General features: G+C 34.1%; 4 protein-coding genes across 4 annotated transcripts; all 4 read right to left on the reverse strand.

The window, feature by feature from the left end:
• Window positions 1-302: 302 nt before the first annotated feature.
• On the reverse strand, window positions 303-3,805 carry LOC102581223 (phosphatidyl-N-methylethanolamine N-methyltransferase). Its single transcript, XM_006356190.2, has 2 exons — window positions 3,474-3,805; window positions 303-923 (listed from the first exon to the last, which is right to left on the reverse strand). Exons 1-2 carry the CDS (start codon window positions 3,716-3,718, stop codon window positions 674-676), a joined length of 495 nt encoding a protein of 164 aa, XP_006356252.1. The 5' UTR covers window positions 3,719-3,805; the 3' UTR covers window positions 303-673.
• Window positions 3,806-4,448: 643 nt separating this feature from the next.
• Window positions 4,449-9,953, reverse strand: LOC102581561 (protein LOW PSII ACCUMULATION 3, chloroplastic-like). Its single transcript, XM_006356191.2, has 12 exons — window positions 9,568-9,953; window positions 8,377-8,407; window positions 8,110-8,202; window positions 7,956-8,018; window positions 7,546-7,657; window positions 6,597-6,682; window positions 6,231-6,289; window positions 6,019-6,121; window positions 5,872-5,932; window positions 5,138-5,220; window positions 4,975-5,055; window positions 4,449-4,805 (listed from the first exon to the last, which is right to left on the reverse strand). Exons 1-12 carry the CDS (start codon window positions 9,879-9,881, stop codon window positions 4,746-4,748), a joined length of 1,146 nt encoding a protein of 381 aa, XP_006356253.1. The 5' UTR covers window positions 9,882-9,953; the 3' UTR covers window positions 4,449-4,745.
• Window positions 9,954-10,540: 587 nt separating this feature from the next.
• LOC102581897 (magnesium transporter MRS2-1) lies at window positions 10,541-16,445 on the reverse strand. The gene is made up of 6 exons (XM_006356192.2): window positions 16,100-16,445; window positions 14,575-15,180; window positions 11,969-12,097; window positions 11,538-11,879; window positions 11,412-11,459; window positions 10,541-11,202 (listed from the first exon to the last, which is right to left on the reverse strand). The coding sequence occupies exons 2-6, from the start codon at window positions 15,160-15,162 to the stop codon at window positions 10,972-10,974; spliced, it is 1,338 nt and encodes a 445-aa protein (XP_006356254.1). The 5' UTR covers window positions 15,163-15,180; window positions 16,100-16,445; the 3' UTR covers window positions 10,541-10,971.
• A 2,868-nt stretch (window positions 16,446-19,313) lies between these two features.
• LOC102582221 (chaperone protein dnaJ 8, chloroplastic-like) lies at window positions 19,314-22,057 on the reverse strand. The gene is made up of 3 exons (XM_006356193.2): window positions 21,551-22,057; window positions 21,214-21,282; window positions 19,314-19,768 (listed from the first exon to the last, which is right to left on the reverse strand). The coding sequence occupies exons 1-3, from the start codon at window positions 21,782-21,784 to the stop codon at window positions 19,583-19,585; spliced, it is 489 nt and encodes a 162-aa protein (XP_006356255.1). The 5' UTR covers window positions 21,785-22,057; the 3' UTR covers window positions 19,314-19,582.
• Window positions 22,058-25,944: the final 3,887 nt, after the last annotated feature.

Here is a 25,944-nt window from a genome sequence, read left to right on the forward strand (position 1 = left end):
GCTAGTGTTTGGCCCTATGTTTTAGAAGCAAATTTTGACAATCTACCTGCAAATATCTATTTGGCCATGAAATTTGATTCTTCAAATATTGTCAGTTTTTGGGTTCTTGGACTTCCACTCACAAAACTTCAAAAAAAAAAATCATGTAAAATGCATGTCCAAACCTAACTTACTCAAATTTTCGAGTTTCAAATTTCAACTTCAAAATCTATGGCCAGACAGAAACTCAAGCAATTGACCATTCAAATTGCCTTTTATTTTCTCTTCAATCATAAATCACATCATATCTGCATTTTTTTTTACCTCCACATCATACCCGAAGGTTACTACTTCGAAAATTTTGCATTAACAGCTGATAAATCATTCAGTTTTGCTGTGTCAAAATAGACATACAGTGTTCTCAAGAACCATTCACACAAAAAAAAATTGCTCTTTATTGCCTGGATTTTTTAATTCAAAAAAGACATAGGGATCTAAAGTTATGCTGGCTTCTTAAAAAAAAAAAAAAAACTTACAGAATCGTCCAAAATATTGCTGAGTCTGATTTTAAAAAAGGACTCGAGAACTCAAGAAACCATTGATACAAAGAACTTTATCAAAAGGATTCCTTCTCCAGAATGCAGAAGCAAGCAGTACTAGTTCCTTGAAGTTGGCAGATGTATCTTCTATAGACTCAAGAAAGCGGGTTTGCACGAGTAGCTGGATCTTCCATGGATTCAACTTGTATTATAAATGCATATCCCAATACCCATAAGAAAATATACAAGAAAGGAACCCAAGAGAGGCAAGCTAGCAAACTCAAAATGCTGCCGACATACTGAGGATCTCTTATTACTCCAAAAGGAAACTCTGTTGCCCAAGGGATATTCTTCCCAAAGCGGACACCATAGTAAGTGCCAGCTTCTCCCAACAGTTGATACACCCTGCAGTTTTGTAAATTATTACACCCACGAGCCCCGCTAGAGTAAAGAACTAAATGTAAAACATGGACAAGCGATAGGAGTGCACGTCTAACATAGCAGTCACTCTTGGTAAGATGGAACCAAGACATAGCTTCATTCAATATATGAATCATGATATCCAAAACAACGAAGTAATAAATAGTCAGTTGAGTATCTAAAGTGACTGCTGGTGCCATACAGAAGTCTAAAGCGAATGCTGGTGCCATGCCAGATCTCTTATTTGAAAGTTGTCATTGAAATGGCGAGCCTCTATCCGATAATTGTTATCAATGGGGATCTTAATCAGGTTAATCTCTGTTGCTACTATGTTTCTGAACTAAACTCAACTTAAGGTATTGAAAAAACACCTAATAAGATGTGATTCTAATAAACTTTTTCCTTTTTGACAAATGACTCCAATTATCTTTCCGTAGGCATTTTACTATTTTAAGCCTTCCAAATTCTATTGCGTTGGAATGTGGAAATAATCTTTAGATTAATGCTTGTACAAAGTATATGAATGTATGATCCAAAGAAACCTATAGTTAATAACTACGTTTTAAGTTAGTCAGTGAACCTCAAAATCATTACTCTTCTATGAGAAGAAATAATCTATGTATTAAACAGGGAAGCTAACTTAAATACCCCCTGACCAAAAAAAAGTAGCCGACAGATGTACATATGTGTAGAATTAATGTATAATATACGTATTTGGCTAACGATTGTAAATATTTTTGGTCAAGTGGCTATAGAAGAGTAATGATTATGAGGTTCACTACCTCATAGTACAGAACTTAAACTCATAGAGGAAACCTGTATTATTTAGTAAGATTGGTGGAAGTCTTTTTTTTTTTTTTTTGATGACCGTGGCTAGGACAGATGGAAAGAATCACCTAGTGTTTTTTTGTTTCCGCAGGGAATTCAAACAGAGATCTCATGGTTCTCAACCACTTCATTGATCACTAGGCCATACCCTTGGGTGCAATTGGTCGGAACTCTAATCAGAGCTAAATATCTATATTTACTCTCTATCCCATCCCAACCAGACTTCACCAAATTATCCTTGATTTTTAGTCTTTTGGAACAAAGTCTAGTTGAGTACAAATTGACCATTAAAGTACTGAGGTGGGAGGTAAAGATCAGTAACCCAATGATGGGCCCAAATCAATTAATTCTCCCCCATATCTCTAGAGACATTAATTAATAAACTGGTCGATTCGTCAAAGTTTGCATCATTGAATCACTACTTCAGTGCGTTTGTTTGAAATTGCAGGCAGAGCATCTAAAGCTATATAGCCCATTCCAAGCAGATAACGATTCCTGTGTGCTGTTTATGTGGGGGTTTTAGAGGTTTATATACATTTCTCAGCCAGATCAGAAACACTCATATTATAGAGGAGAAGTGGTTTGTGGAATCAGTTCAGAGGATTGATGAGCCAGTGCAATCTCAGATTGCTTAACTTTTTCAAATTTCATCATTCCAGTTCAGCCCGATCACATCAGCTGATTAACTTTTGGAAGATACTATAGGGTAGTCCATATTGGACCTGTGATCACCATTATGTACATGCTATCCATTTAACACGTTAAATATAAAAGCAATGATTATTGGTTCAAATGAAATCCTCCAGCTGAAACCTCTAACCCTCAAGGCAGAGACCACAGCCAAGATTTCAACTTTATGGGTTCTGGATAGCTAATAATTGGTCCTAAATTTAGTGTGTACATATTTAAGGAATTACTAATATAACTACACCATTTGAGCAAAAAATTTTGAGTTGAGACAACCCATATCTGGACTTCTACCTCTGCCCCTGCCTAGATCTGCTCGCACAACTATGCACTAGTTTTTCATCAAATTGTCAATATGACAACTTTGTTATTTGCGTGCATTGAATCTCCATGACAACATCTAAACTAGTCTATCGGAGGATAGCATGATTCCATAGTGCAGGAGGAACTTCCATCAAAGATGCTTTCCTTCAGTAAATAATGATTTAACTGGCTCCTAGTGAATTGATGACAAGCAGGAACGCTACGCCATCCCTTTCCTCCACGCATTAAAAATTACCAAGGATTAACATGAACCTAGATATCCAATTTTTCAATCAGCTCATCGACAAATTACATGTCGATTTCAAATTAGTTAGTGTCAGCAATATCAATCTTTTACATTTAACTCAAACTCTATGGAGAATGGGTCCACCCCTCTATCATTTCTCCACTGCATCAAGATTCCAACACGTGAGCTTGCGAGACATCCCGCTCTATACTATCTTTCTCGTTGAGCCAAAGCCTTGGGAACAATCAAATCCTTTGTATATATTCAGTTTTATTTATGCCAATTTCACTCCAATCCTAAAAATGCCATTTTTCATTCTAGTAAATTCAAGAATCTAATTTCTACCAAACAACAATATCCCAAGGTATATGTTCATAAAATTAACAAATTGACACAATCTTTACATTGTCGAATGACCATAAAACATAGTAAAGAGGAAAGAAGATCAAATTTGAAGCTTGAGGTCTGACCTGAAATTAAGGAACTGACCAAAGATGAAAAGGGGCCAAAAATAAAGCGGAGGAGGCCATGAAAATGTGGAAACCGATAAGAGTGAGATGAATTGGATCAACTTTATAAAATGAGAGACGATAGCCATAACTTTGCAAGGGTCACGTCCACTTCCACAGAGATCGACCCATTTTTGAGGATGTGTCCAGAGATAGTAGTAAAATGGAAATGGTGATATCACTGCTAAACATGCCCATAATCCCATTTCTCTTTGTTCCGCTTTCTGTCTCAGTATTCCTTTATTTGTGTCTTTAACCTCAAGGGGCTGAAAATCCCTTTCGACGACAACACTAACGTGTCTATGTTGTCCGCAGGAGCAGCATATTTTGATAAGTTTGGGCCGATCTGTTGATACCATATTGTTGGGCTTGCTAGAAATTACACCACCTTGGAAACAGAAATTGACATGTACATACATGCATAAAATTGCACCTTTAATTTTGGCATAATACGTAAACATGACCCTTAACTTGGCTTCAACGGACAACTATGCCCTCCAACTTTGAGAGTGTGCACAAGTAGACACACGTGTCTTACATGGCATAAGACACATAGGATGCCATGTAGGGTGCCATGTAGGACGATTGTGTCCATTTGTTCAATTTTATACAAGTTTAAGTATTTACTTGTGCACATCCAAAGTTAAAGGTCATAGTTGCCAACTCACGCCAAGTTAAGGGTCATGTTTATGTATTATGACTTTAATTTTTGTCCTTTACTAATCAAACTTATATTTAGTGGGGCATATATTTTTTAATAAATTATGAAATTTTATGATACGAAAATATACTTATGCCTTACAAAAAAGTTGTTTATTTTGATGAATAAAAAATTAGACTACACAAAATAGGGATAGAAGTGCAAATGAGTTGAACAATTAACGAAACAAAGAGAATGGAGGCTCTTTTTGCCCTGGAAAACCTTTACACTTTTGGAAGAGACAGAATTAAACAATGAGAGAGCTAAAAGAGAATAAAGTGTAACACAAATTCTTTCTTTCATAGCTTGGGACGCCCCAACAAACTTTAAAGGACTTGTCATTTCTTTAAGACAACCTTCTTTCTAGTTGAAGTACAAGTTACTATAAAGTAGAATAAATTCAAAGAGCATTTTTACGACGGAAATGCTGGATCAACAAATTTGGTAATTTAGTAGCTTGTTCCTCCACCACCTGAGTGTGTTATAAATCTCCACCCCACCCGCCATCCTCTTCTTCTGTGGCAATTTTCTGTTCAACTACGCCATGCAGAGGATGCTTCTAAATCAACATCTTCCTCCCACCAGGTTGCAGTCTACAGCAAGGCATTTAAGCATCAGTCAAACATATTCTCAAATCTATTGCGTATTTTACTAATCTTCATAGGATAAGCAATGAGAAGAGATTAGTTCGATGAAAGAAACTGTAGTTGTTGATGGGAAAAACACAAACACTATGTAACTTCAAAATTACTATAAAGAGACCTTGTATCCTCTTCTGAGAAATTCAAGTGAGCTTCCTTTCTCTTCTTGCAGTCCGAGGACTCTCAATAGTTCTTCCTTGGTCTGCCATAACATGTTTTGGGCAGCTTATTTACCATAAAAGTTATTAAGAAGAACAAGTTGCATGAATCAGATGTATAGTTACTTCGTTAAGAGTGAAGCGAGTTGCACTTTCTGCCACACAAACAAAAGAACCATCTGTCTGTTTCAGCATCACCTGCCAAGGCCCTGCAATATTAAAACAAAGCTAAAGGTTGTCGGTATTCCATATTAGTGCATACACAATCTTACAAAAGTACCTGTGCTGAAGCCTGAATATCAGAAACGACATAGACACTTCTAATGAAACAAAAAAATGTTACATCTATTACTCTTACATGATGTTAAATATCTAGTTTCAAATACTTCAGTTTCATTTAGAGCATTTAAGTTTTCTTAAAAGGGAAGTTATTCTTAATATTGTGGAGTTCCACGAATAACTATAACAAGCAAAAAATTAATTTGACAGTATGTCGTCCTAATTTACATTTTCTTCTCTCACCTCATTTTCAAGTGAGAAAACAGTTCCTAGGATCAGATTTATTTTACACTCGTAATATAGACTTGGCATATAGTAACCTTAGAAGGGTCAGAAATATTTACAAGTCACATATATTCAATATACTTAAACAACTAGTATACTCTATCCTCAAATTTCTGTTCAACTATTGTTCTACTGGAGTGAACACCAAGAAAATAATCTGCACTCATATTTTGATATCAGAAAGAAGGAAATTCAATTGAAAAACAAGAAGAGGAAGTCCATAAATATAGGGAAATAATAAAACAGAAGTAACAGAATCCCTAAATAAGCGTATAACCACAAGAATGAAAACTTACCAGGATATTGACGGAAGAGAGCTCCATTGTAGTTCACTATATAAGGTTCCACTGCAACTGTCTTCCATGAGAAAAAAATATGCATTACAAACTTACAAGGTCGATATAAGATAGATGAACATAAAACCAAGATCACAAAATTGTCACCTTTGAGTACTCTCTTGTTCGAATATAAAAGACGGGGGTGAATTGAGAAAGAAATTGATAATGCAATTCCCTTGGTGGAAAGCCTATAATACCCAGGTCAGCACTGCAATTTTGAATAAATTTATTGTTAATCAGAATATCATCGAGGAACTAACCATAACATATATTAATCAGAAAAATATCCATCAAAGACGGGGAACACTATTTATTACCGCAAGGTGTCAAGTTCGAGATTGAAAAGGAGACTCGGGGTTGACGTAGCAAATTTACCCTGTACATTGTCAATGCAATGGATGTCAATATCATCAACCCTTGAATAAATACAGAGAAGAAACATTTATTTAAAAGTACAGTGGAATAAACAAATAAAAATGAACACTAAAAGGGTGTTCAAAGCAACTTTAAGGTAGACTACGCGTAAGAGGAAAGGAAACATGTCCCAGAACAAATGATACATTTGAAATAAGGATGATCACACATTGGTACACTAGTAAGTTTGATTTTTATTGGAGACAATTTCTTGCAAATTTGGAAGTGAAAATTAGATAACATGACTTTCTAATACCAACAGATCTTACCACATACTTCTCAATGTACGAAAGGTCACGAGTGCTGCAGTTGATAAATATATATAGTGTAGGAGGCTGGTCAGACTTCCAACGACCTGAAACAATAAAGATGCATGAAGCTTTATAGGTTTAGTACACATAGCATAGGTAAAAAATTGATGACCATTGCAATAACCCGGAACCAAGCTATTCCTTTGAGCTTTGAGTAACTATGCCCTTGTAAATGGTCTAGGTGTTAATGAAACAAGAGAAAGGAACCATCAATTGCTTTAAAAGCTTCAAAAAAATTACAATGGATGTAAAAAAGAAAAAACAGCTAGATCCACTTTAATCCTAATGGCCCGTTTGGTTGGTGTCTCGGGAGTAATCTAACCATGTATAAAATTCTGCATAATTTATTACATTGTTTGGTTGATGTTTTAAAGAGACTTAATCTCCGTATAAAACTTAGCATAGCATATATAATGTTTGGTTAAGATTTTTGTTTTCTTCCTACATAATACCTGCATAACTTTATCCAAAGAAGATTTCCTACATGAATACTTTCAATGACTAAAACAAACTGGTTGGGAAATACTGCAAATGCTAAAGGAGAAAGGGTCCAGCTGATTTTGAGACAGGATTAGGTAGCATCAGTGCAAGACGCATGTACTCATGTTAATCTGTTGATGTTCTTGAGTTCTTTTGAAGTTAAATGCAACACAGTAACCTAGCATTTGTAGACTTTCTAATTTGTATCATAATGACTTAAAATCCTTAAAACACTTGACAAGATTCTAAGAATGTTGCATCACCCTTCCCCTCTCCTCTCCCGGAAAAGAACAAGAAAGGAAGCTTATGTGGAAACCAAAATGGATCTATTTATTGTCACAGCTTAAGAGAACTAGGTTATTGTGCAACAGTGGCTAAGTTGATGAAGGAGTTGGAAACATAAGAACAGTTAGATTGTGAAATTAACCTTCATTCTCATCCTCAAAATCGAAGTCCAGTGTATTCCTTATAGATCTGAAGAATGAGGTCACAGCGCCCCCAGGAATATCATCCAAGGATCCAATGGTAATGCCATCTATCTGAAAGAGTGAAAGCATGATAATTTCAATGAGATTTTTGCGAGAATGAGGAAACGACAGGAAGAACGCAACTCCAAAATGCAAAAAGAAAAAGAAGATGAATCGAACTATATCATGAACATCTAAAATGTTTTTTCAAAGTTAATCATTCATCTCTAATTTCAAGGAGAGGTTTAGATAAGACAAACCAACTGATGAGAGCACCCGACTTACACAGAAGGCATTCCCTACTAGAACAAAATGTTATGGTTCACAGCATCAGAAATGAAAATTGAAATCTACAATGAGTTAACAGTACCGAGTCAAGAGCTGCTTTGAAAAGATCGCTGGCCCTACGCTTTTCTGGTTTGTCAGGAAACACCTACAAATTGAGGGATCTTGTCAGATTTGCTTCTGTGCATATCAGTGAATCATAGCTTGTACAAAGAAAGAATGACAAAGTTTCTTCTCACCACACAAGCTCTAGTTTCCATCTTTTCCTGAAGCTTCTTAACAACAGCTAGTACAAGTTGGATATTGGCATCACTGAACTCATCCGAAGACCCCTTCACATTTTCAGGAATTTGAGAGATGAGCTCATAGCAAGGTCACATAATTAGAAATATGCAAAATATGAGAGATGATAGTTATCCAGAAAAATAGAATGACTTCCGACAACAATATGATGTCATCAGCAAGGTACTTAAAATATCAAAATTTATGACAAGTTAAAATGATACCTTATAAGAAGAAATGCTGGTGGGCAAGGGCCTGAAGATGTAAACCAATGGAGCATTGAAACAAACAGGAAACGTTGTCAGGAAAGAAGCTATGACAAACTTATTATTGAAATAATAAGCATGTAATCAAAAAGGTTATATTCCTATCAAACTTCACAAATGTATTGACAATTCAACGTCAAAAGTTAATACACAGCTGACAACAACCTGAAAGACCTTGAAGTGTTCTGATTTGGAACACGACCTGACTTACTCTTTGGGAGAAGGAACTCATTTTAAATGACATCATACAAACATATCCCGGAATACAGTACGGATCTGTTCAAATACAGAAGGACATAACGGATTTTCCAATAGAGGATACATTCAGCTGAATATTTTCAGAGCAAATTAAATATAACTTAACACCCTAAGTCGTCAATCTAAAATATGATGGCGCCATGATCTGTAACTGATTTAAAAATGAAACTTTAGATTAGATTATGGTAAGTGTTCATCACTTTTAGCATATATTTCAGCTTTAATGAAAACAAAATATAAACACTGAACTTCCTTTACTTTTTGTCATTTTCTATAACAGGAACCATACTCATCAGTTGAAAAAGTTATCAAATAAACAACAATTAGGAATTGCAACAGAATCTAGGTCACCTATTCATATGTACAAAAATGTAATCCACAAATTATACTTCTAACATTATGTCCTTATGCTGGGACACCTCCCTGGTGGGAGGAAGGTGCTGTTTTGGACACTTTTTTTTAATATAAAAAGTGATTACAAGTCCAGCCCACCACTTAAATTTGAGCTGATCCCCCACTGCCTTGACAGTGTTTTGATGCAAAAGATTTCAACTTTGTTCCATTTGGGTGATTTAGAGTTGGAATAATTTCAACTTTCCTAGTTGCTACATAGTAACAAGTAAAGAATCACAAATAAGGAAACCGTGCAGCAGAAAATACACGACTAATTCTTGAAAGCAACTACTTTTACTACACCTCAATCCCAAAGTAGCAGACCCAATTTCATTCCAATACACAATTATGAGAATTTCTTGAAAGTAACAAGCAGAAATTTATGAAACAACTATAGCACAAGTATTATCAGGAGGGCTAAAACAGTCAAATAGAAATCTTGAAAACACCCACACAACCATTAATCAGTAGTAGTGAAGAATGAGATGGGAGAATTACGGGAAGTCAATTTCGAGTCTGGTCTTTCCGTCATTTAGGGCATAAAAAAGAGAATTTGCGGCATCAGAAACAAGGACTTGGTATGATTTAGGCTTGTAAACACTGACGCCTTTTTTTGGGTCAGCTCCCACTTCATTCTTGATGCACTGAATTCCCTTCAAGGAGAGTAGTGATGATCTTCCGGAGGTTTTGGGAGAGTGGGGCAGTGGGCAAATGGGGGAAAGGGAAAAGGAAAAAGAGATAAAGGGAGAGCGAGGAAGAGGGAAGGAAGAAGGGAGTGACTGTAACTGTAAGGCTGTGGTTAGTACGGCCATGGCAATGGTTGGTTGGTTAGCTGCTGTTGTGGTGGATAGTGGAGGGAAATATAACCAACGTTGGATTTGGTGATAAGGTCTTTTATTGCAAATATTTTTATTCTACTCAATTTTATTTTATTTTGTTTTTGTTTCCACCCGATGTCCGGAAGCACACATTGGAGCTCCGACTAAATCCGGATCGTGCATTGCAAGGCACATTCGGGGTGGCGCTCCCAACAGAATTTTCTCTATACCCAGAGCTCGAACCCGAGATCTCTGATGATTAAGGTTGAAGCACTCCTAAGTCCTACCAGTGCACCACAACTCATGTTGGTTACTCAAAAATAAACTTAAGAAAATCTTCTATTTAGTACTACCTCACGTTCATTCACTTTTACTTGTGTGCAATGAACAGGACAACTTCTCCCTCAACTAAAGGTCTCGAGTTCAAATCTTAAATATGAAAAAATCTTTGGTAGGAAATATAATTGTTGCTGGCATTACTCAAAGTTTGAAGATCTTTTATTTGGTTTAGAATCTCGATTATCAAAGATTAACTTTGGATCATGCCCTACGATTTACGAATCATGTAAAAAAAGGTATGCTTGATTTTGAGAAAAATATAACAGAGAAAGGGTGCTAATATGGGCACATCATTTTGTTGAGAAACAAGCCACTTCAATTGTGTATTTTTCTTTCCTCTTCATGTTCATTTTATTGACACTGAAACAGTTCGAATGCAGATCAAAGTCACTTTTCGTAGTTTTTGGCATTTTCAAGCTGGTTGCTTTTACAAGAATGGCCCATTTTCATTCTTTTGAACTCCAAGAATACAATGCTAATATAAATGACTGATGTACTACAACTTTGAAGCTACTATTAGGCTATAAGGCTAGTGGTGTGGATACCACAGAATTCAGTAGATCCATCAGCTTTTCTGGTACATAGCATCGACAGATACTGGTCTTCTCTGAAACACTTATTTCTCGTAGGCTCGTGTATTTATTCCATAAATAGGATCCACCGTCAAATGGCTTCGAATATCACCAGCAGGCAGTCCTCTTTACTTGCACTGGGTGTATTCTCAATTGGCTGTGTTCTCGAGCATCTACAGTGGCATCAATCTTCTATATTTGAAGAACCATAAAAATGCAAAGAATATCACTGCTCCAGTTACACCTGTAATTATTAAGACCCATTTAAATGCAGTTGGTTCATTAAACATGGGTATTTCAAAATTCATCCCAAAAATGCCTGCCACAACCCCAAAGATGGCAACCACAAAGGTTGCAGTTGTAAGTAGCAACTCAAATTGAATAAGCTGATTCCGGACATTATCCTGCAAATAATATATCGTCAATCAAGTTAATATGACATGTACACAATTACTGTAACAAGAATTCTCCATGATACATGAAAACAAAACAATCAAATTATTATAAACTGTGTTTTAACTAGTCTAATCTTACAACTTCCATGTTTTAACAAGTCAAGGGTTTAATGCAAAGTAAAATCCATTTGAAACCAACTTGAATGTATGATGCATACCAGTTGAATGTTGATGAAATCTTCGGTATCATCAATATACTCCTTCAACTGTATCAGAAAAACGTAAGCTTGATTAAGAAAAGGAATACAAGATGAAAGGATGCACAATTAGACTGTAGAAGATACCGATGTCAACTTGTTGAGGGTGCTGTCAATGACAACAAAATAAGCCTCCAAGAGCATCTCCAGTTCTTCTATACTCTGAGTTTCAGTGCCACTTTCCGAACTTCTCATGCTTTCATGCCTGCTTCTTGCTATGCTCAAGCTTTTTTCAAGTCTCCTGCTCTCAGGGGGTGAAGAAACAGGGGAAACTGGAGCAGACAAAGACAACGCACCATCTGTTGACCGGTAGCCAAGCAATGATTGATCTCCATAGCAAGACAATTCCATCCGCCTTTTCTTCTCAGTGAGATACATCTCAGCCATGTCCCCATCATCATCCATAAGCTGCTCTATCTCATCTCTAACCTAGATTACAGATGGTGAGAAGTTAAGATAATATAATCAGTAACTTGTGCTTGGAAATTCCAAAAAAAAACAATAAGTAGTTAAGATACCTTCTGAACTCTACGAGTCAAAGCAACAAGCCTGCTTTTCAATCTACGAACTCGTTCCAAATTCAAGGTACTAATTTTAGATGTAAGTTCATCCAACAATGGGTATGCTTCAATCTCTAGTTCTGCTGCCTGATCATTTGGAAAGAAAACAAAATCAAAATCTTGGGTTGACGCCAACCAAATAATACAGAACTATCCAGAAAATTATCCACCTTATGAATATCCTATTGTAGAATACTTGTTACAATTGTTTATTCAACTTGTTCTAGGTCATGACCATACATATTAAATTGTAACACCACACTTCGTTCACAGTTAGTCATTTCAGTGGTTCTTTTGGTGCTCAAGTCAGTACCAGTGTTCTTGCAATATGGATTTTGCATTTTGTTGAAGAGTATTCAAGAAACTGAGTTATTTGTTCCAAAATGAGTTCTAATTACATTTTGCTTGTAAGATCCTTCTTTCTCTTCGAAATAAGTTCAAGCTCTTTGTAGCAACATTTACATGTGCAAACTATGAAATCCACAAAACTTGTTTCTATTATCTCTTGATATCTAGTGTCAACTAGTATTTTTTGGCCATAGATACAAGTTCAATCATAAGGGCTGTCTAGAAGTTTACTATGTCAAGTAAGGATCCTTGCATCATGCATTTCATCACATGGATAGTCATGGCAGTTTTCAAGGTTAAGGTCAACCAACAAAAATTCTCTTTGCCCTGCTCTCTTTATCAATCTCTGTGTAGTACGACGGAGTACCTCCCACACATACAAATATGACCAAAGAGATCAATGAGCCATAATTGAGAATATCTCTCACTGCTCTTCTTTGGACTGACACTGTTTTGGATCATTTTTCGCTGTGAACCTTTCTCTGCTAAATTCCATTAAATAAATGGCTTTCTGAAATTACAGTACTACTTGATCCTTCAGAGGAAGTATTGGAAAAACTCAAACCACAAAAAATTCAAATTAGAACTACACAACTTGCAGATCGAGATAAACAGCTGCAACAAAGAGAGATCATAATACCAACATCAATAGTCATGAAATAGAACTATCTTCTCCATGAGTGCAAAATCAAGAAAGACAGACGTTTATGATGCTGCTTTCCTACAGGGATGGTATTTTCTAAAGATGTTCTGGATAATTGAGCGACAGCTAATTAAGTCAACTGCTTGTCTTTTATTTGATAAGGTTCAGTCAACAGCTTGTCAGTAATAACAAATCAATTTTTGTCTGGATCGTGACCTGCCAATATGCCTCTTTACCAATTACTCCTCCCATCCTATTTTATGACTGATGTGATTTTGGACTCTCAGGAAGAGATGTTAGTACCCAATGCATCTATCCTATATGAAAGTTGAAATAATGAGAAGTGGGCCATATTCAACAACACAAACTTCAAGACCAACAACTATCTTTTCAGACTTGTTAATTCACCAAATTGCATCTTAGCTTCTACTGCCCATTTTATTTCACCACCTCTGTTTTTTGTCCAAAATGAGCAACTAAAACAAACTATAATAAAAAAAATGAAACTAAGACAATCATATGAAAACACACAAAACAAAACAAGATATAATAACTGCAACATATTTATTTAGTTTTTAAAACGTAGTTCTTCTGCAAATCTAAAAATGATGCTCTAATGCTCACACAAGTATCTGTGAAGTGGTTACTAACTTTTGTCACATATTTATATACCAATTCAGAGTTTCAGAATAGACCAAGTGAATATATTGATTCCCAACTTCTATTAGGCATCCAAGCTACAGAGCTTTCTCCTATTAACTAGTTTTTTTTTATGACCTCCTGTTGATGACTAGTTAACCATTATGTTCTTTCTTCTCCTTGTGATAAAAAGGAGGGGTTTTTGGTTTGAGCTCGGCGCTCTGTCGAGGTCAACTTACCATCATCTCCATTTCCCCAAGAGCATCAAACATCAGAGAGGCAACCAAAAGAAATTGAGCAGCCTAACCACTCTGCAACTCTTTTATAACTTAAGTTCAGATATTAGTCCAGTCAGATACTTCCAACATTTAAAATGATATTTAAGCTTCGAATCAGCATGAGATAACGTGTGTGGAAGGCAAGAATATAGGGTTATTAAGTATGTTGAGCGGTAACTCAACTATTTCCTGGACCCCGGGATTTGGTCTAATGGTAAGAGTGCGGCGTGTGATGTGTCAGTTAGGTTGCACATCATGAGTTCGAATCCTGCCGTAGGTTTGCCTGATATTTGAGTGGGGAAGGGTAGAGAAGAAGCCCCATTATCCATCGAGTTTCAAACCATGCACCACCACTGGCCCTCGAGGATTTCTCAGATATGAAAATAAAAAGAAACTCAAGCTATTACCTTGGAAAATTGGAAGAACTATCTCTATAACTTTCTCTTCCCAAAGCAACCAATGCTATCGGCACCCTTTGACTTTGCATAGTATTGCATTAAGGCATATCTATATCAACAGGTGAAATGTAACTTAAGGCTACTCAGACATAAGTTCTTACCAGATTTTTATTGCCAAACTTGTACCATATACAGATATACTCGTACTCTTATGTAAATGAAAACAAAGTCCCCAAGATGGTGTTTTCTGCTACATACCTGAGAATCAAGAAAAGTACAAGCTGCCTCCAGTGCAACTTCAAGAGCACGGAATTCAAAGGGCAAATAATCCGGTGATGGATTGCCAAACATATTTTCAATATTCCTGCCTCCTCTTCTTCTGCTCAACTCACCTTCTGACTGCCAAACCTCACCTGCTCCTGCAGCTTGCAACCGCCGCTGCAGCTCCACAACATACTGCAGGACATAGCTGTCGAGAGAATTTAATAGGAGAACCTCATCAGCTGTAATGATACATCGAATCTGCTCAAGATTTACAACAATTGCCTTCTCCCTGCCAAGGATTGTTGATGGGTAAACAAACAATGGATCTAATAGACGTAGATCACGGGCTGGAAGATCGCAACGACGCATCATAGTGAACTTGTCAACCTCAATGACCTGGGAATTGCCAGATGTATCAACCCGAATCCATGATCGAAGACCTTGACCTCGCTTCTTAAGGCCCAAGACATCTATACCTTGAAAAGGTTGACGCCCAGAGGTAGGCGGCCTATAAGATACTTCTCTAAGATTTGCTGCTGATGCAGGTTTTGGTGGAAGCAAGCGTTCTTTTATTTCAGCCATCAATGAAGATTTTAGAATCTGGAACAAATGAAGAAGTTAATGAGCTTCAAGAAGAAAGAACTGGAAGACCCAATCTAATAACTGTGAAAGAAACCTCCATCCCCAGCAATAATTCTCAACTGACTCCGTCTTTAAGTTTAATCGAGTTTGTTAGGCCATGTAGTTAGATAAATAGGTCCATTATGCCAGCCTTTACTTACATGAAGCTTCAATGGCTGAAGTTGCCTACTAGACCTCAATACTAACTCTATACACATCATCAAATGTATTTAAAAACACAGTTGGTCTACATTCAGCTTCAGAAGCTTCCTCGAAAGTATCGAATATCATTTTGCTTTTACCTATGTGTCCAGCCCAGTCTCTAATAAGTTGAATCTTGGCAGATGGATAATAAATATGTTACCTTATCAAGTTCTATAACACAACACAATACCTCGTGACTAGATTAGTTTTTGGTTTTAACGGCATTCCAAATCAGTGTACGTGAAATAAGTTGTAAGATACTCTGAAAGATATGTTAAATGACATCAAGAATGAATTAGAATGTTCCCTAGAACTGTTTGCAATCTATGTGAAAATGTATTCTAATGACTTCTTTACTTAAGTAGATACCATTTTTACTCAATCTACAAACGTCCAAGGTCCAACTCTTACTCAATCTTACTTGTTTTAATCAAAACTCAAAAAGTTATCAAGAAAATATTTTTCTCATACCATGTCCTACACCGGTACAATTACTACATGTCAGCTACTTCAATACCCAATCCAACACCAGAAATTGATTTCCTAAATAAAACATTTGAATTAAAACGGAAAGTATTTTCCACAGAAAAACATTTTCTTTGAAACTAACTAACATGAAAAAATACGCTTGAGCAATTGAATTGAAGCTTATTGTAAATCATCAACGAAAATGAAAATAGGAGGAAACCTTTACCTGTAGATCGGGAGAGCGGTGGTCATCCAATCAACCGGGCCCTCATTTGATACTGCAGCCTAAAATCAGTCCAATTTTCGACCCGATTATACTATACGTTAGGGTTTCCGTCAGAGCTGCCACTGTAGCTCCGCCGCCACGTGCGACGCCGGAAAATCGCCGACCGGGAAAAACGTAGAAGTCAGGCACCCGACCAAAGCTGATATACTAGTATCGAGCAATGAGTGTACGGATTTCTTCTCAGCCCTAAGGAGTAGAGTAATAGTACTAATTTACGTAATTTGCAGAAAATCTAAAAAAAAATTCTTAAAAGTTAAATTGTACATTTCTTACTCCTCTATATCTTCTGTTTTTTTTATTTATTTATATGTGGCTGAATATTATTCCTTTTACATCTAACTTTCAGAAATTTTTATTTATTTAGGCTGGATTCGTGCTGCTTAATTAACACGAAATTGACATAAACATTATAAATTTATAGGTATCATATATATATTTTTAAAGATAATTGTGGTTTTTTTTATTAGATTGCACCTAAATTAAATATTATACTATGTATATCACTTGTACCAATATAAGTGTCCGAGTAAAACTATCATCAAAATATAAATCGATAAAAAGTATAAATTTTATATTTATTGAGCTTTGAATTTTGATTTTTAAATAATTGACAGCTAGGTCATAATTTAAATTTCCTTTTTTTATTGTTCATTGTCTTTGTCTTTCTTTTACTAATATAATGATCTGATGAAATAAATATATAAAGTCCCTTATTTTTATTTTTATTTATCACTTTTAACCTCCGGTTTTTTGTTTGTGCTGCCACGGTGCTTCTTCTATGACAACCAAAACGGCATGATTCAGGCATCCCAGTCCCAAAGATCATAAATGATGTTTGTCAATTAAATCAATCAATAATTGTTCGTTGCAATTTAATGTGTATTTTTTGGGCTGAAAGTGACAACTAGGCAAAATACTCATTAACCCCCCTCAACTTGAAGCTTTTTATACGGTGTACACCTAAACTAAATTCTGTTTTAATTACTCCCAAATTTGTTTATTCCTCCGTCGCGTACACCTTCTTCGTCCATCTGCAGCTATTGTGACTACACGCGCGCGACAGTTGGCAAATGTGGTGATGTGAAATTTCACCTGGATAAATAATAGCCACCTAGATAAATTAATATTGCAAAAAATAAATTTCTTAAATTTAAAATTCATTGTTTAAAAGTTATTTTTGAATAAGGGCTGATTTCGCGGAACTCCTTCTGGATTTGGGTTTTTCTAGACGTGAAGTTGGTCGATTAAATTTCAAATTTGTCTGAAATTCTTACCAAGTAAGTGTTAATCTTTGTTTCCTTTACTTTTCATTTTACATTTTACCCTATTTTTCGTTTAAAATATGCCAAATATTTTTTAAAAAATGGAGATTTTACGTTTTTTTACCGTTGTAGCTTTGTGATGTGGCAAAAAATCACTTCCTCACGCGTCTAGTAGAGTGTGTTGTCAATTTCTACCCCAGGTGGACAAAAAAGATGTACGCAACGGAAGAATAAACAAGTTCGGAGGAGTAATTAAAATGAAATTTAGTTTAGGTGTACACCGTATAAAAAGCTTCTAAGTTAGGGAAATAATGAGTACTTTTGCCTGACAACTATAATGTCTTCATCAGCAATAAATAAAGTTAAATACATGTACATCCCTGATCCCAGCATCAGTCATCAGTCATCACCCATCAGCCCCACCGGCTTTGCTTCACTCAGAAAGAGACTTCAGAACTTGCTTCGATCTGTTCATTTTAATTATCGTGCTTATTAAATCTAATTGATCTAAAATAATTATCATTTGAAGATTAAATGAAAATTAATTATTCATTTCTACATTTATTAGACTAATTAATTCAAAAGTAAAATTTGTCTAATTTATTCAAACTTGAGATGATATTAGACCATTAATCGTCCTAATTCAACGAAATATGTTTTGTACAAGTTATTATGCTCATTTATTGATTCAATTTGACTTTATTTGTCTAAAATTGACTAAATCCACCAATTTGAGTAGTTTAAATGTCAAGATTTTAATTTGATTACAAATTGAACCTTTTGAATTTCAACTTATTATATTCAATTCATATCGAACTACTTTATTATGCGACGGGATATTGTAAGTGATAGAGTGATCTTGCTGTCACGATCCACTGAGATTAAGCTTTTTGTCCCTCCAAATCATGAAGAATAATAATAACGGAAAAGGCTCAAAAATACCCCTAAACTATCTGAAATAGCTCACATTTACCGTTAAACTATATTCTGGCTCAAAACTACCCTTTCCGTCAAAGTATTGGGTCACACTTACCCTTCTAGTTAACAGAAGTATGTTAAGTGCCATCTGGATGCCACGTGGACGCCACATAAGCGTCAAACATTTCCACTTCCACGTAGACTAATAAGATCCCTAATTTCTAATTCACCCATTTCACCTCATTTCTCTTAAGATACATTTCACCCATTTTCCCTAATTTTCCCCTCATTTCTCCATTTTCCATACCATATTCACTATGGTTCTGTATCTAATGCTATTAATATTGGGTACTGCAACATGCAGCAGCCTCCCTAATCCTATGATGAGTGAATGCAAAAAGGCAGAAAATGTGGTCGATGAAAATCATTTTTTTGGTGTTTGATAGACATAAATTAATTTTTCCTATCTAGCTAGACATTCAACTTTATATTAGTATATATTTTAAAACATCACTTAGACAATTGTTAATTACTCCTAAGGGAAATGGAGAAATGAGGGGTGAAATTGTTTCTAAGGGAAATGGAGAAATGAGGGGAAAATTAGGAGAAATGTATCTTAAGAGAAATGAGGGGAAATGGGTGAAATTGGTGAATTAGAAACTAGGGATCTTATTAGTCTACGTGGAAGTGGGAAATGTTTGACGCTTATGTGGCATCCATGTGGCACTTAACATACTTCTGTTAATTAGAAGGGTAAGTGTGACCCAATACTTTGACGGGAAAGGTAATTTCGAGCCAGAATATAGTTTAAGGGTAAATGTGAGCTATTTCGGATAGTTTAGGGGTATTTTTGAGCCTTTTCCGTAATAATAATAACAACAAAACATCAACCTATATCCAATTAGATAGAGAAACATTGAGCAATTAAAAGTTGTCAAAGCTATAATCTTCATAATTATTTTAGGAATCTGAACTATATAATAATATTTTCCAGTAATATAAGTACTTCACATTGATATCATTGCATGATTAGAATTGATAAATACAGAGGAGGAACAACTTCCATCTATGTACAAAACATACAACTCCCTCCTTTGAGTATATACAGAAACCTCGAACCATCTTTGAGTTTGAAGAAGATGGATGGGTTTTGGGGTATTTGACAGAAACATTGTGATCCAGATAAAGATAATACATAAAACGGGCACGTGAGCTGATCCAGACACCACGTTTATTAAAAAATTTATATATAAGGATTGATGTGAGAAGAATAATCCCGAATGCCTGCTCCTTCCCATCCCATCCATTCTTCCCACATATCATAATCTGGATCATTCACTCCTCTCATGGATTCATCATCATCGTCATATTCTTCGTAAATCTCCATTTCTGCACTCTTTGTTTCACCTCTCAAGTTACTCATCACAGTCTGCATCAAAAATCACACATCAGAACAGAGCTAAACTGATAAGTAAATGAAATTCATGAGGTAAAAATTGGCCAAAATTGGATATGGGAACTCATACACTCTCACACGCCTAGAATTGGGGCGCGGACATTATAAGATGGGGCACATCATCAGATAAATCATGAATATGGACGGATCTAACTCTGACTCTATGATAAGAAAAATGGATTCCAAAACTAATTCAATCTGAAACGTTAGTCCATAACATTTGAAATGTCCAAAACTATATAACGAGATCAAATAACCCATTACCAAGCATGATTCCAAAATAATTGAAATAAGGGACCTACAAACAAGTTCTAGTACGTAATACTCTAATAATTGAAAATGGGATAGTGACTTATTATTAGATAACGTAATTGGCACCTCTCAAGTTTCAAACGAAAGTGAAAAGGACTTTTTGCGTAAAAAATGTTCACAGGTTCCCTACAAGATTAAATAATCCAAGTATGAATTGATTGATACCTACTTAAAGCATTTGTTTATTGAATAAAGTTTTATAATCCCCTGAAGCTCATCTAGTGGAGTAAATGAAAGCCCACTTTTCCTCGATTTAGAGTAATTAAGTGTGTTCACCATTAGAGTTGATTTAATTTAACAAAACATTGCTAAATCTAACTCAATTGTTATCCTAAATCAAGTGTTTTAAGAATTACTATTTTACTCGAACCTAATCTATTTGGATAATACTTTTATGATTTACTATTAATTTGAATTAATTAAAAATTCCAATTAGTTGGGCTTATAATTAATAATTGAATATAATTAATATACTCCATAGAAGAGTATCTATAGATCCCATAACTTTTATCTAATACGTACTATAAACATTAGACATACGCAGTAATTAATAAGTTATGACATAAAATGAGTAAATCTAATTACTGTTGACAACAATATGTTTTTGAAAAGTACTCCCTCTGTCCCAATTTATATGACTTACTTTCCTTTTTAGTCAGTCCCAAAAAGAATGACACATTTCTATTTTAAGTAACAATTTGCCTATAAAATGTCTTTTTTACCCTTAATGAAATGATTTACAACCACACAAATTTCTATCATTCATTTTGGACCACAAGTTTTAAAAGTCTTTCCATTTTTCTTAAAGTTTGTGCCAAATCAAAGTACATCATATAAAATGGGACGGAGGGAGTAATTATTATAAGGATAGATTAGGAAGAGTATTATAAAATACAAATCTCACAATCAAGAATCCAACCATTATCTTCCTCAATTTGGTTCCTATATTCTCTGCTTAATTCACAAAACTTCTTTTATTTAAATTAAAAATTAAAGCTAAACCCAACATATCATCCACAATTTTATAAACTACTATAAAACAACGAAATAAATAAATTAGTAAAAAAAAAACTAAACAAAAATGTCAATTTCAGTAATAAACTTACATCGTATGCATCATTGATTTGGTGGAATTGGATACCGCAATTACTTCCTCTGCATACATCCGGGTGATACTGAAATTCAATCAAACAATAATTTGTTAATTAACAATGTTGAGCCTCAACAAAAACTAAAATAGCAGGATCAAAACATTCCGAAAATCTCAATTGATTGACTACCTAAACTTTCATTTTGTTTAGTGAGAATTCAATTTTACATTGCGGTATAATCCCCCCTGTTTCCCCTTCCTCCTCCCTAAAATTTCAAGAGATACCTGCTCCCTCGTACCAACACAAGCTACCGAGTAACTGTTCTTATAACAGAAGAGAGAAAAAATTATACCTGAAGAGCGAGCTGTCGAAAAGCCTTTCTGACTTCAGATTCAGAAGCATCAGGTTGAATCCTCAAGGTCTTATAAGGATCAGTCACAGAAGGTGAATAAACACAAGTAACCCCAAATTTAATATTCTCACCCCTCTTCGTCTTTTTGTTCGCGCAATTCTTCAAACGAATCCATGAAGCAGACGCAGACTCATAACTCCCAACATTCCTCATCATTCCCATAGCAGTCGCCATTGAATTTTTTAATTTTTCCTCTTTCAAATTACGCAGATATTTTTCGAAGAACAATTGAATTTTAACGTGATAGTAAGGAAACCGAGAGAAGAGGATGTTTAAATAGATTATGAATTAATTGAATTATTCAACGAGACCGGATCAAATACGGCAAACCAAATATGAATGAGACTATTTTGGGAGTAATGATATATTATAAAGAAGAATAATAATTGTTCATATAAAGGTCAACAATATGAAAAAACAGGGGAAGAGAATAGAATAAGAGAATGTGGAATAGGAAGATGTTAGCGTTAAGCATAGTCGGTTTAAATAAGTGTAAAAGAGAAGAAAAAGGGATAAGAGAAAAAAAATAAAAAAAAATGGTATGATTGTAGTGGTTGATGAAGAGTTGACGTGTCAGTAAACTTTTAAGAAAAATAATTAAAATATATCTGAAATTTTATGACTCGTTGAAGCGAATGAATATTAGATCGTACGGTTAACTAGTATATAATCCCACACAAAAAAAAAATAGAGAAAAGGAAGTATACAGATTTTTTTTTACCACGAAAGAGAAGATGTGTATAATTCTTTTATGATTCCCTAATTACAATTCTTATATATAGACAAGTTTTTCCAATCTACGAGAATAATATATTTTTTCCTTTCCTAAATTTATTAGGATAATGATTTCTTAAATCAGACTTTCTAAATATAGAGAGAAAAATTTAAGACATAATCAAACACACGTAATTAAAAAAGATAATATATCTTAAGTAATTAACTTATTTACCTATCCGTTATTTTAGAATATGCATTAATATTTATCAAAATTTAAACTAGAATGGTGTATATAAAGTTATAAACCTTTTATTATGTGTTTAAATACTTGATTAAAATAATACTTACATAATTTGAACGGCTCTTCACGATCTTATCCGACTTTGGCCATTGGTTTGGTGTGACGTGGAATCATGTTATGCTTTTTTCTGTTTTATTATACTGCTTCTATTTCGTTTTTGACTTCTTCCCCAATTTCTGTTTTTTTTTTTTGAATAAATAAATTATGGTCCATCCCACTTTGGTATATTTTCAAAATGGTGACTTCCTTATATTTTTAAAAAAGAATCAAAAAATTTATAGTTAATAAGTTTAAAAAGTCAATATTCTCTTTTTATTCTTAATAAATAAAAGTCTCTAATAGAAATGAAATTATATATTTAAAATCATGAGATTCAATGAATAGTTCAAATATTATATGTATTTTTAGTTTATAATCACAAAATATTTAGGTCTTTCTTATATTATTAAATTTTTGACCAATTAAACTAAGACGCATAGATTTAAAGGAATGTAACAAAGTAACTTTCTTTTTAAAAGTTCTCATTAATTGGATTACAACAACATGTTTAGTGTGATTTCATAAACGATAGTCTCGAAAGATAGAATATATAAAGTTATATATATATCTTGTGAAAGTAGAAAAATTATTTCCGATAAATCATTACTGCTTACAAAGATATTATACGAAAATACATACTCTTTTTTTTAAAAAAAATTGGCCAATTAAATTAAGACTTATAATTTAAAGGAACGTAATAGAGTAATTTTCTTTTTAAAAGTTCTCATTAATTGGATTACAACATGTCCACTATAATTTTACAAATGAAGTCTTGAAAAGATAAGATGTACAAAGTCATACTTATACCTTGTAAAAGTAAAAAAATTGTTTATGATAAATCATTACTGGTACAAAGATATTATGCGAAAATATCTATATTTTTTTGGTACAGAGAAAATATCTACTCTCATAAGTCAATTTAGCTTCATACAAGTTGGTGGATAGAAGTTTGTCTATTAGTTATTCCCTTATTATGAATAATACTAGTTGGCCGAGTCTTTCATTTATGCAAGAATATCCTAACAAAGAGCTTTTTTTTAAGAGGAAAATATAATAATCAAGAGTGGATTCTAAGGTGAGGAATCGAATCTTCACAAGCAAAATGAAAATTCAAATAGTCAATCAATCTCAACTTTTTGAATGAAATTACTAATCGATAGAGTATACGTTCTAACTTGCCTATATGAGGTTTTTCACGTTATTATATTCTGAACTTTTAATTGAGGCTTATATTTAATTTGAAATAATTTTTTTTTATGTATTCACAAAGATATTAGTAATTTTTTCCGAATTTATTCACATTAAACAAGTAAATATTTGCATAATCAAGAAATCATAGAAGGAAGGCACTGAGAAATTACCATGCTCCTTTTATATTTTTCTAACATACTATGTAGTATGTACGTATAAGCTATCATCCTTCCGGAGAAAATTGTTCATTAATTATTTGGAAACTACCATGTAATTATTACTAGGTTGCCCCAGTAATAACATAGTGTATAACTTGTAATTATTCATTATATATAACATGATAATAATATACAGTAATTTTTCCAGATGAACATATAAATAAAATTTAGTTAGTAACAAATATACGTATGGGTATATATAATTACTCCCTCAGTTCTTTTTTAGTTGTCAAGATAATTAGGATTGTGTCAAACCTTATTAATTCTTTAATTTTTATTTATATATGTGCCTCTTAATTTTAGAATAATTAATGTTAAGGGCAAACTTGAAAAAAAATATTATTTCTGAATTATTTAAATTGACAATTATTTTGAAACTAATATTTTTAATATACGCAACAAAAAGTAACGAAGACAATAAAATGCAAAAAAGCAAGAATTTGAGAAGTCAAGTCATTGTGATAGGACTAATAAATCAACATGGCCCACTTTTCGTACAATGTGTGAAGCTAAGAAATTTAGAAAAAGGATTACAAAAGCAACAACGATAAGTCAAATATCATAGAAACAATTAATATTATAAGACACGACATTTCAATCACACACATGTATAGAATTAATAGCTTACGATCAAATAAAATGAGTTGCTAGCAGAGCCAGGATTTTTAGTTACAACGAGTATAAAGATACATATAAAATTAACAATGAGTGACGATAATTAAGAGGCGATCAGAAGAGAGATGGTGAAGGCAAAGATGAAGAAGGGGTGTTTGTTGATGGATGAGGCAGAACTACTATTAGGACGAGCTCGACGATGAATTACTACTTCTCTCTGCTGTCCCAAAATGTAGTTTTGTTTTTGGACAGTGCCATCGATAATTTTGTTTGGTGTTGCATTATGAGAAATTTCAGAAGCAGATGCAGTATAACTTGTTAAGGCAAATATTGCACATAACAAAATCATAATGGCAAAAAGAGGACCAAAACCAAATTTCTTCATTTGTTGAAAAAGGATGGAGAATTTGCTGTGTAAAAATGAAGATGTGACTTATTTCTCTTGATGATCACTAAATATATAGGGATCAATGTGTGCATGTTATTTGCATGTTTTCTATTCCTTTTTCTTGCTCTCCACCTTCACTTTTTGTAAGGGCATATATGCCTCGACCTTTACTTTGTGATATTTCACTGGATATGCTATATCCCCTGACCCTAGAAATGGAACCGGAAAACATGACTTGCTTGTCTTAAAAGTCTAAAGTTTTAGTACTGGGTTTAACTTATACAAACTGACATTACATCTCTTAATTTTTTTGGTATTAAGTATTGATGTTATAACATTTTATTTACCACATATTGTAGATAATATAGACAATTATGTGTAATCTACTCTTTTTTTTAATAGCATGTAAGTTAAACTCAATTTCGTCACCATTTTCTAATTTATAAGGACGTATCGTTAATGTGTTTAATGGGGAAGTTTTATGGTTATGCAATTTTGACGTGCTTAAAGTTCCAAATATTTGCGTAAAAGGTAAAACTAAGTTGTATTTTTTTTCTACCCCTAACTTCCACCTTTTTCATCATTAGTTAATGTGATGAATCTTGCGTGTTTAACTCAACCCAAAATCTAGCTCAAAAAATGAGGAGTACACTTCACAGTGTTGGGTTATGAAGGAGATTAGGGCGTCATGCGGAAGCTTACAATTGCAAATAATATGGTTGATAAATTAGAGAAAACATAAAACTATACTAAAAGACATAATATTATTATTTGATTAACCAACTGGCGATTCTATTGTGTTATGCTATGAGAATACGGATCTTCAATTTATAGATCTCCAAATATTCCTCTAAGGAAAGAATAA

This window comes from Solanum tuberosum, unplaced genomic scaffold (genome assembly GCF_000226075.1).
Source record: "Solanum tuberosum cultivar DM 1-3 516 R44 unplaced genomic scaffold, SolTub_3.0 scf00215, whole genome shotgun sequence".
Classification (NCBI taxonomy): domain Eukaryota; kingdom Viridiplantae; phylum Streptophyta; class Magnoliopsida; order Solanales; family Solanaceae; genus Solanum; species Solanum tuberosum.